This window comes from Girardinichthys multiradiatus, chromosome X, assembly GCF_021462225.1.
Source record: "Girardinichthys multiradiatus isolate DD_20200921_A chromosome X, DD_fGirMul_XY1, whole genome shotgun sequence".
Classification (NCBI taxonomy): Eukaryota; Metazoa; Chordata; class Actinopteri; order Cyprinodontiformes; family Goodeidae; genus Girardinichthys; species Girardinichthys multiradiatus.
In genome coordinates this window covers 31,967,616-31,980,334 of record NC_061817.1, presented here as the reverse complement: position 1 = coordinate 31,980,334, position 12,719 = coordinate 31,967,616, and the positions used below count along the sequence as shown (strand labels likewise).

Here is a 12,719-nt window from a genome sequence, read left to right as displayed (position 1 = left end):
CACACAGGAACACTTGATGTTATGAAGCAAAAATCTGAAATTTCGAAAGAGGATTTTATTCAGTTACTGAACAAAATTCAAGGTCTCAAAATCCAGGTGTTGTTCAGTGGACCTCTACTGACAGTTCGGGGTGGAGATGAGAGATTCATGATGATCAACGAATGGCTTAAGAAAACACGTTCTAAAAAATCTTATTTCTGGAAGACAATGCCAAGCAACTTTCTACAAGTTAGAACAGTGTGGCTTCACATTAAAAGAGTGCGGGTATTAGACTGGCCTGCCTGCAGTCCAGACCTGTTTACTATTGAAAATGTGTGGCGCATAATCAGGCGCTAAATACGACCACTGCTGACCATACAGAACATAAGCACACCTTTCAAAACATTTTGGAAGTTGTGCCTCTGGTTACATTTAAACCGGTCCACCATCTCAGAGAAGTGCATTGGTCTGGCACTAATTTATTGTTTCTGGATCTGGACCACTTGCCTTAATTATAGACACCATGACGTCTGCTCTCTGCCAGAAAATCCTGAAGGAGAATATCTGGCCATCTGTTTGTGGCATTAAGCTCAAGCTTGGGTTATGCAAGAAGGAAATGGTCCAAAGAAAATGAAGGCAATGCATTTACCTAGTTAAAGTCTGGACTTAAATCCCATTGAGATGCTGTAGCATGACCTCAAACCTGCTAAAACTGTTGACAATACTGTTTATTTACGCAGAAAAGAAGATATCCATATGTTCTTTTGTTTGCTTTTTCATTGCAAACAGATTTATGCATCCACTGTTTGAATGCAACATCCATTTCCACAGTGTCAAAATGAGGTGAGATCTTTCCATGTAATCCATGCAGCACTCATTAACTGCTCACAGTTAAATGAACAGAAATTCTCATCTTTTGGTGTAATCCATGCAACAATTATTATTATATTATTATAGCATGCACACCAAAAGCTGGACAGAGAGACTACCACATCCCGGCTGTATGGGCTGCCTGGAAGACAAAGTCGAACTCAAGGTAAAGGCAACAGTCGAGGAATGGGCCAACATCTTAATGATGCCATCCTACCACACCCTAGCAACTTCTCAACCCCTGACCAGCTAATTCAGGACCGCTTATGTAGGTGTTGTGCATGATGTGATGTTAAGAAGACTAAAGAAAGCGGGATGCAAGTATGCACAAGAGAAGGTTGATGAGCTGTCAGCTGAGGAAGAAGAGGAAGAACCTTCACAGCCGCCAGCACTGCATTCCACAAGCAAGCCCATAGGAAAAATGCATCCAGTCCAGAAACCGATGTTTTCCGTGAGTACAAAAAGATCAAGACCTTAGTTACAGAGAAAAGACCAGAAGAAATAAATGAAGATTACATCAAAGATGTGCGGCCGATCATTACCAATGCTACTGAAAGTGATGAGGCCAAAATATCATGGTTGAGCCATGTAACAGCACATCCCTCAGTCAAACAAGGAACAGCTCAGAGTCATTATAAGAGGTTGGTGCTGGAAGACATGGATGATGAAGACTCCCAGATCAGAAGAGCAAGACTTCATATGGATGGAGGTCAGCGTCATGCACCGGTGTGGCATGTGGTTAAGCAAACAATCTCACCGGCTAGATATGTGAAGGCCCTCTGAGAAGTAACCAAAGTGAGAGAGGAGAGATCGCTTTTGCCAAAATGCCAACGCAGGGTACGACAGTCCCACAGATGGACCAAGCAGTGATATCTTATGACTTGGAGCAGCAGTTTTATGAAGAAAGAAGAAAAAAAGAGACAGGATAAGGAGCCATATCTATTTTATCTTACACGATGATGATTAAGGAGCCATATCTATTTTATCTGCACGGTTTGTAGCACTGTTGCCCCACAGAAAGAAGGTCCTGGGTTCAGCGTGGAGTTTGCATGTTCTCACCATGCATGCATGGATTCTCTCTCATGCATACTCTGGCTTCCTGCTTAAGTCCAAAAACATGACTGTTAGGTTAACTGGTCTCTCTGAATCGCCCTTAGGTATGAATGGTTGTGTACAAGGTTGTTTGTCCTGTGTGTCTCTGTGTTGCCCTGTAATGGACTAGGGACATGTCCAGGGTGTAAATAACCTCTCGCCCGTAGACCACTGGAGATAGGCACCAGCTCCCTGCGAACCTGTATAGAAGAACTGGCGATGGACTGGCGATCTGTCCAGGGTGTACCCTGCCTCTCGCCCATAGACTGCTGGAGATAGGCACCAGCTCCCCTGCGACCCACTATGGAATAAGCGGTAGAAAATGACTGACTGACTGACTGAAAATGCAAAATGTACATGTTACAGTTATACACTTGCTGAATTGTTTTCGCCTTTTTCTATTAGCTACTTGGGCATATGTGAGGCATTTGGCAAAAATCAATAAACATGGTTGTAACAGCACAGCCAGAGAAATGCCATTGCTTGGATGTAGGAGTTCACAATAGAAGTTATGTGGTACTTCCAATGGGCATTAAGTTAAAGCTATTTAAAAGACTGGGCTGCACGGTTTGTAGCACTGTTGCCCCACAGAAAGAAGGTCCTGGGTTCAGCGTGGAGTTTGCATGTTCTCACCATGCATGCATGGATTCTCTCTCATGCATACTCTGGCTTCCTGCTTAAGTCCAAAAACATGACTGTTAGGTTAACTGGTCTCTCTGAATTGCCCTTAGGTATGAATGGTTGTGTACAAGGTTGTTTGTCCTGTGTGTCTCTGTGTTGCCCTGTAATGGACTAGGGACATGTCCAGGGTGTAAATAACCTCTCGCCCGTAGACCACTGGAGATAGGCACCAGCTCCCTGCGAACCTGTATAGAAGAAACGGGTACAAAAAATAGATGGACAGATAAAAGACAGCTACTGAGACGCTTTCAGGTAACATGTTTTATTACATTGCAATGGAAAGGTGATTCTGCAAACTACTGCCTTTGAAGGGCTGAATACAAATGTACACCACACGTTTCAGAATTTAATCGTGAAAGAATTAATAACCTTCAAAGAATCCCACTTAAATACTTTGAGGTTTGGGGGTTTCAGCTTGACAAAATGAATATTTAATTTGAACATTTGTGCAAAGCTCTCTATCAACAGTTACTCTCATGTTCTTTCCCTGTTTCTTTTCTCCTTGCAGACTGGTGAGGAAGATTTTTAACAAAAACTGTTTCTTTAGAAATGCACTTCCCAATGATTTTAAAACTCTCTTTTATGAGTGGTGATGGACAGGGAGTGGTTTATGTGCAGTTTAAGAAGGTGAGATTAAGGGAATGGTGCCAGGGGAGACTGACAAACTCAACCATCATTGTGGGCTTGATAAGTAAACCTTGTAGTATACTCAGTACAAGTCTTAAAAGCACAGAATGCTTTACTTTGAAAACCTTTGTATGAACTACATCTCTTGAACTTTTCCAGGCCTTAATAATCTGCTAGTTTCTTCATACTGTCTAAACATCTGTGACCCCTTTTGACTGCCCGTGTGACAAGGTGGCCCCATTTGCACAATGAACACAAATGAAGTCTCAAGCAGCTGATGAAAACAAAAAAACACAAAATATATTTTTGTTTTAATAAATATTTTATCTGGAGAGATTGCTGCTTATCGCAGCTGAAGAACGCATCATTCATTGATGTTAAAAACTGCATCAAGTCCTTGACAAGAGAAAAACTGTGGACTAATTCAGTGCTGGGAACTCAGGTCGTTTTTATCATTTTCTGCCATTGATAAAAAAGGAAACAAGCTTGAGGCCTTGTCTTCCTTCTGCATTGTGATATACATTGAAACCAATGGCTTTATGCAGCATTCACACATGTAAATGTAAATGCAAATCACATGCAACAACCAAACGACAGAAAATGTCCGGACAAACTCTTCCAAGAAAGAAGTAGCAAAGAAGTCTGGATCTGGAGAACTACCTGGAATGACAGAAAGAGGCAACATACTAGCAGAAGTATTTGAATATGTGTTCATACAAGGAGCAAACATCCCATGGGGAAGGGTGGATAACACTCTGAAAATTACAACAGGCGTGGCAGGAGGCAGAGGGCGAGTAATGCTTGTGAAACAGTCAGAGAAGGAGGCAGATCATGAAGGGGGTGACGGGTGAGAAGAGCCAAAGGAGAAGCATGAGGGGGCAATTTTTCTCTTTCATGATCACTCTCCTCTTTCTGGGGAGCCTGCTGACCTTTCTTATGTTGTACATGCTGGACAAGAAGTAAGTTGGCTTTATTTGCTGTGAACATTGCTGCAGTTTGTCAAAAGTGGTAGAAGGTGCTTAAAAAAGAACCTATGACAAATAAATTTTTTAACCTTGTCTGCATCCATTTTTACTGATAAAGTTTTTCTTTCTGTGACCTAAAATAGATCGTAAGATATTTCTCACTTAAGAAACAGTTTATATTGAGTCTTGAAAAAAAATACTTTGTGTTAAGTTTGTACTTTTTTATTTTTCCACCTTCAATTAATCAATCTTTATTGATTAAGCAATCTTTATACAGCCAAGTGTATCACAAAGTGCTTTACAGGGGTTAACACGGCAAATATAAACACAACCCAACCAACAGCGGCACGTCAAGCTAAGTAATCAATTACACAAAAACAATAATAACAATAATACAGATACTTTTGTTGGTATCTCATCAGATATATGACGTTTCGCAGACACCTGCCCAAAATGAAAATTGTGCCTCGGTCCACTAATTCCTGCAAAAACTGCGGGTGAGAACAAATTGTTGGAGCCTTGTTTTGTTTTATGTATGTTCAATGGCCTCCATATACTTACATCATCTGTATTCATTTATTTGTTGCAGAGAGAGTATAAAGAAAGCCATAGAGATCTCCTACAAAACCTGGAAAAAACAAGAGGACAATTTTCGACATTTTAGGTAAAAGCCTATTTTGTTGAATTTTTTGGTTGGTTTTAGGTATTTCCTTTGCCTTGATTCAATGTCCAGTCTTATGTAGATGAATCTGAGAGCCGAGTCTGCAACCTTTTAACTTTTCCACACTTCATTAAAGTTTTTTCACATTACAATCACAAACTTCACTGTGATTCAAATGCATCTAATGTTAAAGACCAATGCAAAGGAGCTGCCTAATTGTGATGTTGCTGAGAAAGGATACATACTCTATTTAAAAAAAATATTTGCAAGCAAAAGGTAAATAAAAAGCGCTGCTTGCGTTTTAAGTTTAGCTCCAGTTAATCTGAAACCCTTAAATAATATCCAGTGGAACAAAATCCCTTCATGAGTCACGTAATTAGTAATATTGAATACAGCTGTGTGGTTTTACAGTACCGCTCAAAAGTTTGGGATCACCTTGAAATGTCCTTATTTTTCATTAAAAAGCACTGAACTTTCTTCAATTAAAATAACACTGAATTATTTTGAAATACAGTCTAGAGAGGTAAATGTCCAATATAGCAGGATCTTTGCTGTAATGTTTACATAGGTGTACAGAGGCCCTTTTTCAGCAACAATCACTTCTGTGTTCCAGTGGCAGATTCTGTTAGCCAATCCAAGTATATAATGTAAAAGGCAAATTGATCATTTAAAAAGCTGAAAACTCTTCTACTGATTATAGAAGCCAAAAAATTGGTCTTCATTTGACTAGTTGAGTATCTGGAGCATCAACATTTGTGCATTTGACGATAGTCTTAAAATGTCCAAAAAACAGGAACTTTCAACTGAAACTGATCAGTCATATTTTGTTTTGAGGAACTGAGGAAAGTTGTCAAAAAACTGAAGACCTCACACAACGGTATGTGCTACTCGCTTCAAAGAAAAGCGCAAACTGGCTCTAACCCAAATAGGACAAGAAGTGTTAGTGCACAACTGAGCCAGTGAGTAAGCACATCAGGGACTCTATTTTGAGAAACAGATGCCTCACAGGTCTTCTATTGGTAGCCTAATAAAATTTTATGCAAACAACACTAGTCAACTGTAAACAGGCGACTTTAGTGGTGCTGGTATACTTGGTGTGGTAGCAACGAAAAAGCCATATCTGAGACTAGCCAACAGAATGAAAAGGTTAGGATGGGCAAAAGAACACAAAGACTGGACAGAGGTGGATTGAAAAAGGGTGTTATGGACAGATAATTCTAAGTCTGAGGTGTTTGGATCACAAAGAAGAACATTTGTGAGACGCAGAAAAAATGAGAAGATACTGGAGGAGTACTTGACACTGCTGGATGAAGTTGGAGATTTGTACAGGAGAAAGGGAATATTGAATAGGAAAGACCATCACTCCATTTTACAGCACCATGCCATACCCTGTGGACAGCGCTTTACTGGAGCCAATTTTGGTCCACAAGACAATAACCCAAAGCATAGTTCTAAACTATCTGAGCTGTTTTGGGACCAGCTTGGCCGTATGGTGCGTAATAAGTGCCCATCAAGCCAATCCAACTTGTGGGAGGTGCTTCAGGAAGCATGGAGTGAAATTTCCTCCGGTTACCTTAACAAACTAACAGCTACAATGCCAAAGGTCTGCAAAGCTTTAATTGCTGCAAATGGAAGATTCTTCAATGAAAACAAAATTTGAAGGACAAAATTATTTCAAGTGCAAAAGTTTGTTTCTGACCTAAAGAATGGCGTGATTATGTTTTCTATTCATTTGCAACTTATTTGATTAATAAAATGTGACTTTTCTTGGAAAAATTTGACATTTTTGGGTGACCCCAAACATTTGAGTGGTAGTGTATATCAGTAAAAAAGTGCATATTTCTGGTGATTTCCATTTGCCAGGGAGCCGTCTGACCCAAGACGTTCTATATTGACCAGGCACTAATTTTATCTGCTTTAATAACCAAATTCACTCTACTTTAAGAAATAGTTATGTGATTATGATAGATAATATCTACTAACAGGAGTTCACTTAGTTATTTTCGATTGATTTGAAGTCCTAACCTGTAATCTAATTTGTAAACTGAATTATATTTCAAATGTAAGCTTTTCAGTAAAAATAGACTGATATGGAATGGTTTAAGTGCATAACAGATTTCTTCCTAAAAAAAAACCCAAGACTGCTTCAATTATTCCTTTCAACGAAATGCAAAAATTCAATAAGGACATTGATCTTCTACCTTTGCTCTGTCCAAAGCAAATTTCTCCCAAAAGAGACAAATAACAATACTTTAACTTTGCTGGCCGATGGAGGAGTACGGTCCATCATTGAGCTCATTAATGGCAGATTTATTTACTTTATAACAGATCATTATATGTTTGTCTAATTTTACAATGCCTGATCTTTCAGTGAAACATCTTTGCTAACTGAAATTGAGTGTCAACAAAGTACTTGCGGTTCCCCAGGTTTCAGCTCAGCAGCCGATGCCACGGCTTTGATAAGGCCATCATTACCCAAACAAACACTCCACTGGGATCGAAGCTTGTTTATGATGGTGAAAAGAAGAGGACCCTCCAAGTGAAGCCAGAAATCTTCAACACCTTCCCAAAAGTAAGTTTTTTCTGTTTTTTAAATGTTGTTAAAATAAAAACTACACATATGTTGATGAAAGCCTTGTCTAGATTTTTTAAAACCATTATCAGTCTGTATTTCCAGCGATAGGTGGTTTGAGGTACACCCTGGGCAGCACAGAGGCACACATGCATTTGCACCCTCACACCTCAAAGATACCAGTTAATCTAACATCTATTTCTTTGTACTGTGAGGAGAAGCTGAAGTTCCAAGAGAAATCACACATATGCAAAGACAAAAACGTGCAAACCCCATTCAAAATGGTCCTAGTTGGTATTCAGATCATAGGTCCACTTACTATGAGGAAACACTGCTATTAACTACCACATAAAATCAACCTCAGACACTCCCATAGATCTTATAATAAAGAACACTATAGGAAACTCGGACATAGCTTTCAATTTCATCAGTTCAACCCTATAGAAAATAGAAAACAATATGAAAACTTGCCTTAAATATTAACAATTAAAGGTAATCTGTATATACAGCTGATACCCTTTTTTCCTCACTGTTAGACACGAAAGGAGTCTAAGCTGTTTCTCTTTTTAGTGTACTTAAGATTTCCAAAATAATTTATATTTGCTACATGCTAGTATTACAAGAGTAAGAGATTTTTCGGGGGTGATTCTTTAATTAATTCCTTCAAAGTCAGAGATTTACATATATACATAAAATTACTATGTCTTTAAAGAATTTGAGAAAGCCAAGCTCATGATGCCGTTGTTAAGTCAGCTTCCGATAAAATTAATTCGCAACATTTGAGTTAAACGCAGGCCCACCTTTGAATGTATTTTAATGTATTTAACTCCTCAAACACACTGCTCTCTTGTGTGATGTCATGGAAAGATCTACATAAATGAGGCAAAATATCCAAATTAGATTTATGAACATACACAAGTCTGGTTCATCCTTGGGTACAATTTCCAGATGCCTGAACATGCCAAAGGTTCAAGTTTTCAGACAATTACAAGCAAGCCTAAACAGTATCTAAATGTTCAGCCATCATATTGTTTGTGAAAGGAACGTGTTCAGGGTCTGAGGGATAAATGTGTTTTGGTGCGAAATGTGTGCATCCAGCCCAGAGGAAATGTAAAAGACCCTGTGAAACCCATTTGTGCTGCAGCACAAATGGGTTTTCCAGATGGACAATGACCCTAATGTTACAGCCACATCTGTAACAAACTGACCCAAGGACAACAGAGACAATGTTTTGAATTAGTCCCATGGAAAATGTTTTGCCAGTGCTGAAAATCTGTGTGCAAGCAATGGATCTATGAAACTACAACTATGCACAAGAAAGCATCAAAGAAGCACAGAGCCCAGTCAAAACCAAACTTAAAGTCCAGAAGTCAATAACAAAAACAAATCTGAAAATGGAAAAGATGAACAAATATATCAGACCACTCACAAAGCAAGAAAGTAGCCAAAAACTGGCAAATAATGATTAATTCTTTGAACTTTGATTCCAGGGGGATCCTTTCTCAAATACAAGAAGGTCCACATGTGCTGTTGTTGGAAACGGTGGAATCCTGACAAACAGCAAATGTGGAAAAATGATTGATTCAGCTGAGTTTGTCATCAGGTGAGAAAGCTGTCCAGTGAAGATAAGACTCAGCTATAAAAACTCCATCTAACAGCATCTGTGTTTATTTTGCATCTAAGGTGCAACTTACCTCCTGTTTCAAACGGATATGAGAAACATGTGGGTAGCAAGACGAACCTTGTGACCATAAACCCGAGCATCCTCTTAGATAAGTAAGTAAGTAAAATAATCTAAGAGGTTATTTGTACCCTAAAAGTTATATATAGCCAAGTTTCTTCATGTGTGCTTTATATTCATAGGTATGGGTCTCTAATGGAACGTCGGCGTCCATTAATGGAGAAGTTATGTAGCTACGGTGACTCTATGCTGCTTCTTCCCGCCTTCTCCTATGGTGTGAACACCCTTGTGTCTCTGCGGGCTTTCTACACCGTTGAGGACTTTCAAAGCCCTATTCGGCCTGTCTTCCTCAACCCACAGTACCTTGAAAGTCTGGCCCTCTTCTGGGACTCTCAGGGCGTGAAGGCAGTGCGTCTCAGCACTGGCATTATGATGACAAGTCTGGCACTGGAACTTTGTAACAATGTGCATCTGTATGGATTCTGGCCCTTCAGTGTTCACCCACACAGCTTCCAAGACCTGACCAACCATTATTATGATGATAAACCAGCTAAACAGAATGTCCATGCCATGCCAACTGAGTTCAGCCTTTTGCTGCAACTGCACACCCAAGGTGTGCTACAGCTACACTTGGGGGACTGTGAACCAGATTATTATTAGTCACAAAAAATGATCAAGCTGGCAAGGAACCTAATCTTCTTTTAAATAAAACTTCTTTGTGATGGGGTAGACCCACTCTAAACATGAGCTTTTTGCAATGTGCTTGCAATTACTTTACCATGACACAGTTTAGTCTCTTTAAGATGGGAAACCCGTGGTTTATTGTTATATTGTTAGGCTTTATTACAGTGACGAAAAGAAATCCACCAGTGTGATACATTTCCCACGTAAATTCATGCCTTAAGTAGTTGTAGGTTACACAAAGAATGCTATCATAATATTTTTGTACATTCCAAACCCTTGTGAGAGCCATTATCCACAAATGGAGAAAACCGAGGTAGACCTTAGCGGCTGGTCAACCAAAATTACTCCAAGAGTGCATCAACGACCCATCGAAGAGGTCATAACAGAACCCAGAACAGGTTAAACTAAATCTCACCTTGTCCATATTTTACCATTGGTTTAACGGGTCTCTAACAGATCCAGAACCTGAATCCTTTTTTTTTTTTACTTACCACATGTTAATACAAGTATAAATGCCACAACTACTATGTCTTGTCATAACCAGTTAGATTATAAACCAGAGTGTGAAGCAAACTTAGTTTGGAGACAGACATACACCTATAGTGGTGCTGAGGGTAAAAGGGGATTTGTTTCTATAAGAAAAACATATTTTTTGTTGATTTTACTAATTACTCCACTAGCTGTAATATTTCAAATAGTTTACTGGTATTTATTTTCCTTTTTCCAATGGTAATGAGCTCAAACGTTACATTTGTTTTTTAAGTGTTTGTTGTGGTGGAATAAATCAAACCTCTTTGGGAGAAAATAAAGCAAACATAGATATTTTAAACAATTTTTTGTGTCTACTGTCACTAGAGAGGGAAGAAACCTTGCATGTATCTACCAAAGTCAAGAAGGTTTGACAGAGTGAAGGCTCCGCTAAAGGAGAGAGGTTCAGTTTTGTGCTTATCTTGATAACAAAGAGCCTTAAAAATACTTTTTACTGGAACTTTATAAACAATTTTTACAAGCTACAGATCACTATTATCTCGGAATTTCAGGGCAACATTCAAAGGCTTTATTTTTTGACAAAAGATGCAACAAGCTGTAAAAAGGTATTTTTTTCTTCTCACCCCAATACCAGTAGGTGGTGCTGTCTACTGATCAAAGAGGTGGTCTGAAATAGAGAGCATGAAAGAGACCTAACAACAAAGGCTGAAACTGAATCTAAAAATTGTTCAACTAAGTATTAGTTGAAGGGTATGCACGATTAAGCAAGCAACATGTTGCATTTTCATTTATTTTTTTTATTTTTCCCCCATAACAGATTTGTATTTCACTTGAATTGTACAGGATATATATGACAGTTACGGTGGAAAAAGTTTTGAAATGATTGATTATGCTTTCAATTCTTTTAGTTTAAAAAACCTGGAATTTTAACAGAGGTGTGTACTTTTTGTTTTAGCCACCATGACATGTACAGGTCCTTCTCAAAAAATTAGCATATTGTGATAAAGTTCATTATTTTCCATAATGTAATGATGAAAATTTTACATTCATATATTTTAGATTCATTGCACACTAACTGAAATATTTCAGGTCTTTTATTGTCTTAATACGGATGATTTTGGCATACAGCTCATGAAAACCCAAAATTCCTATCTCACAAAATTAGCATATCATTAAAAGGGTCTCTAAATGAGCTATGAACCTCATCATCTGAATCAACGAGTTAACTCTAAACACCTGCAAAAGATTCCTGAGGCCTTCAAAACTCCCAGCCTGGTTCATCACTCAAAACCCCAATCATGGGTAAGACTGCCGACCTGACTGCTGTCCAGAAGGCCACTATTGACACCCTCAAGCAAGAGGGTAAGACACAGAAAGAAATTTCTGAACAAATAGGCTGTTCCCAGAGTGCTGTATCAAGGCACCTCAGTGGGAAGTCTGTGGGAAGGAAAAAGTGTGGCAGAAAACGCTGCACAACGAGAAGAGGTGACCGGACCCTGAGGAAGATTGTGGAGAAGGGCCGATTCCAGACCTTGGGGGACTTGCGGAAGCAGTGGACTGAGTCTGGAGTAGAAACATCCAGAGCCACCGTGCACAGGCGTGTGCAGGAAATGGGCTACAGGTGCCGCATTCCCCAGACCTGGGCTACAGAGAAGCAGCACTGGACTGTTGCTCAGTGGTCCAAAGTACTTTTTTCGGATGAAAGCAAATTCTGCATGTCATTCGGAAATCAAGGTGCCAGAGTCTGGAGGAAGACTGGGGAGAAGGAAATGCCAAAATGCCAGAAGTCCAGTGTCAAGTACCCACAGTCAGTGATGGTCTGGGGTGCCGTGTCAGCTGCTGGTGTTGGTCCACTGTGTTTTATCAAGGGCAGGGTCAATGCAGCTAGCTATCAGGAGATTTTGGAGCACTTCATGCTTCCATCTGCTGAAAAGCTTTATGGAGATGAAGATTTCATTTTTCAGCACGACCTGGCACCTGCTCACAGTGCTAAAACCACTGGTAAATGGTTTACTGACCATGGTATCACTGTGCTCAATTGGCCTGCCAACTCTCCTGACCTGAACCCCATAGAGAATCTGTGGGATATTGTGAAGAGAACGTTGAGAGACTCAAGACCCAACACTCTGGATGAGCTAAAGGCCGCTATCAAAGCATCCTGGGCCTCCATAAGACCTCAGCAGTGCCACAGGCTGATTGCCTCCATGCCACGCCGCATTGAAGCAGTCATTTCTGCAAAAGGATTCCCGACCAAGGATTGAGTGCATAACTGTACATGATTATTTGAAGGTTGACGTTTTTTGTATTAAAAACACTTTTCTTTTATTGGTCGGATGAAATATGCTAATTTTGTGAGATAGGAATTTTGGGTTTTCATGAGCTGTATGCCAAAATCATCTGTATTAAGACAATAAAGGA

The 12,719-nt window shown here is 39.5% G+C and overlaps 1 protein-coding gene across 1 annotated transcript; it reads left to right on the top strand.

Annotated features, from left to right (window-relative positions):
• Positions 1–3,869: 3,869 nt before the first annotated feature.
• On the top strand, positions 3,870–11,251 carry LOC124863253 (alpha-2,8-sialyltransferase 8F-like). The gene is made up of 7 exons (XM_047357560.1): positions 3,870–4,208; positions 4,637–4,711; positions 4,804–4,878; positions 7,303–7,447; positions 8,938–9,050; positions 9,131–9,223; positions 9,311–11,251. The coding sequence occupies exons 1-7, from the start codon at positions 4,081–4,083 to the stop codon at positions 9,786–9,788; spliced, it is 1,107 nt and encodes a 368-aa protein (XP_047213516.1). The 5' UTR covers positions 3,870–4,080; the 3' UTR covers positions 9,789–11,251.
• Positions 11,252–12,719: the final 1,468 nt, after the last annotated feature.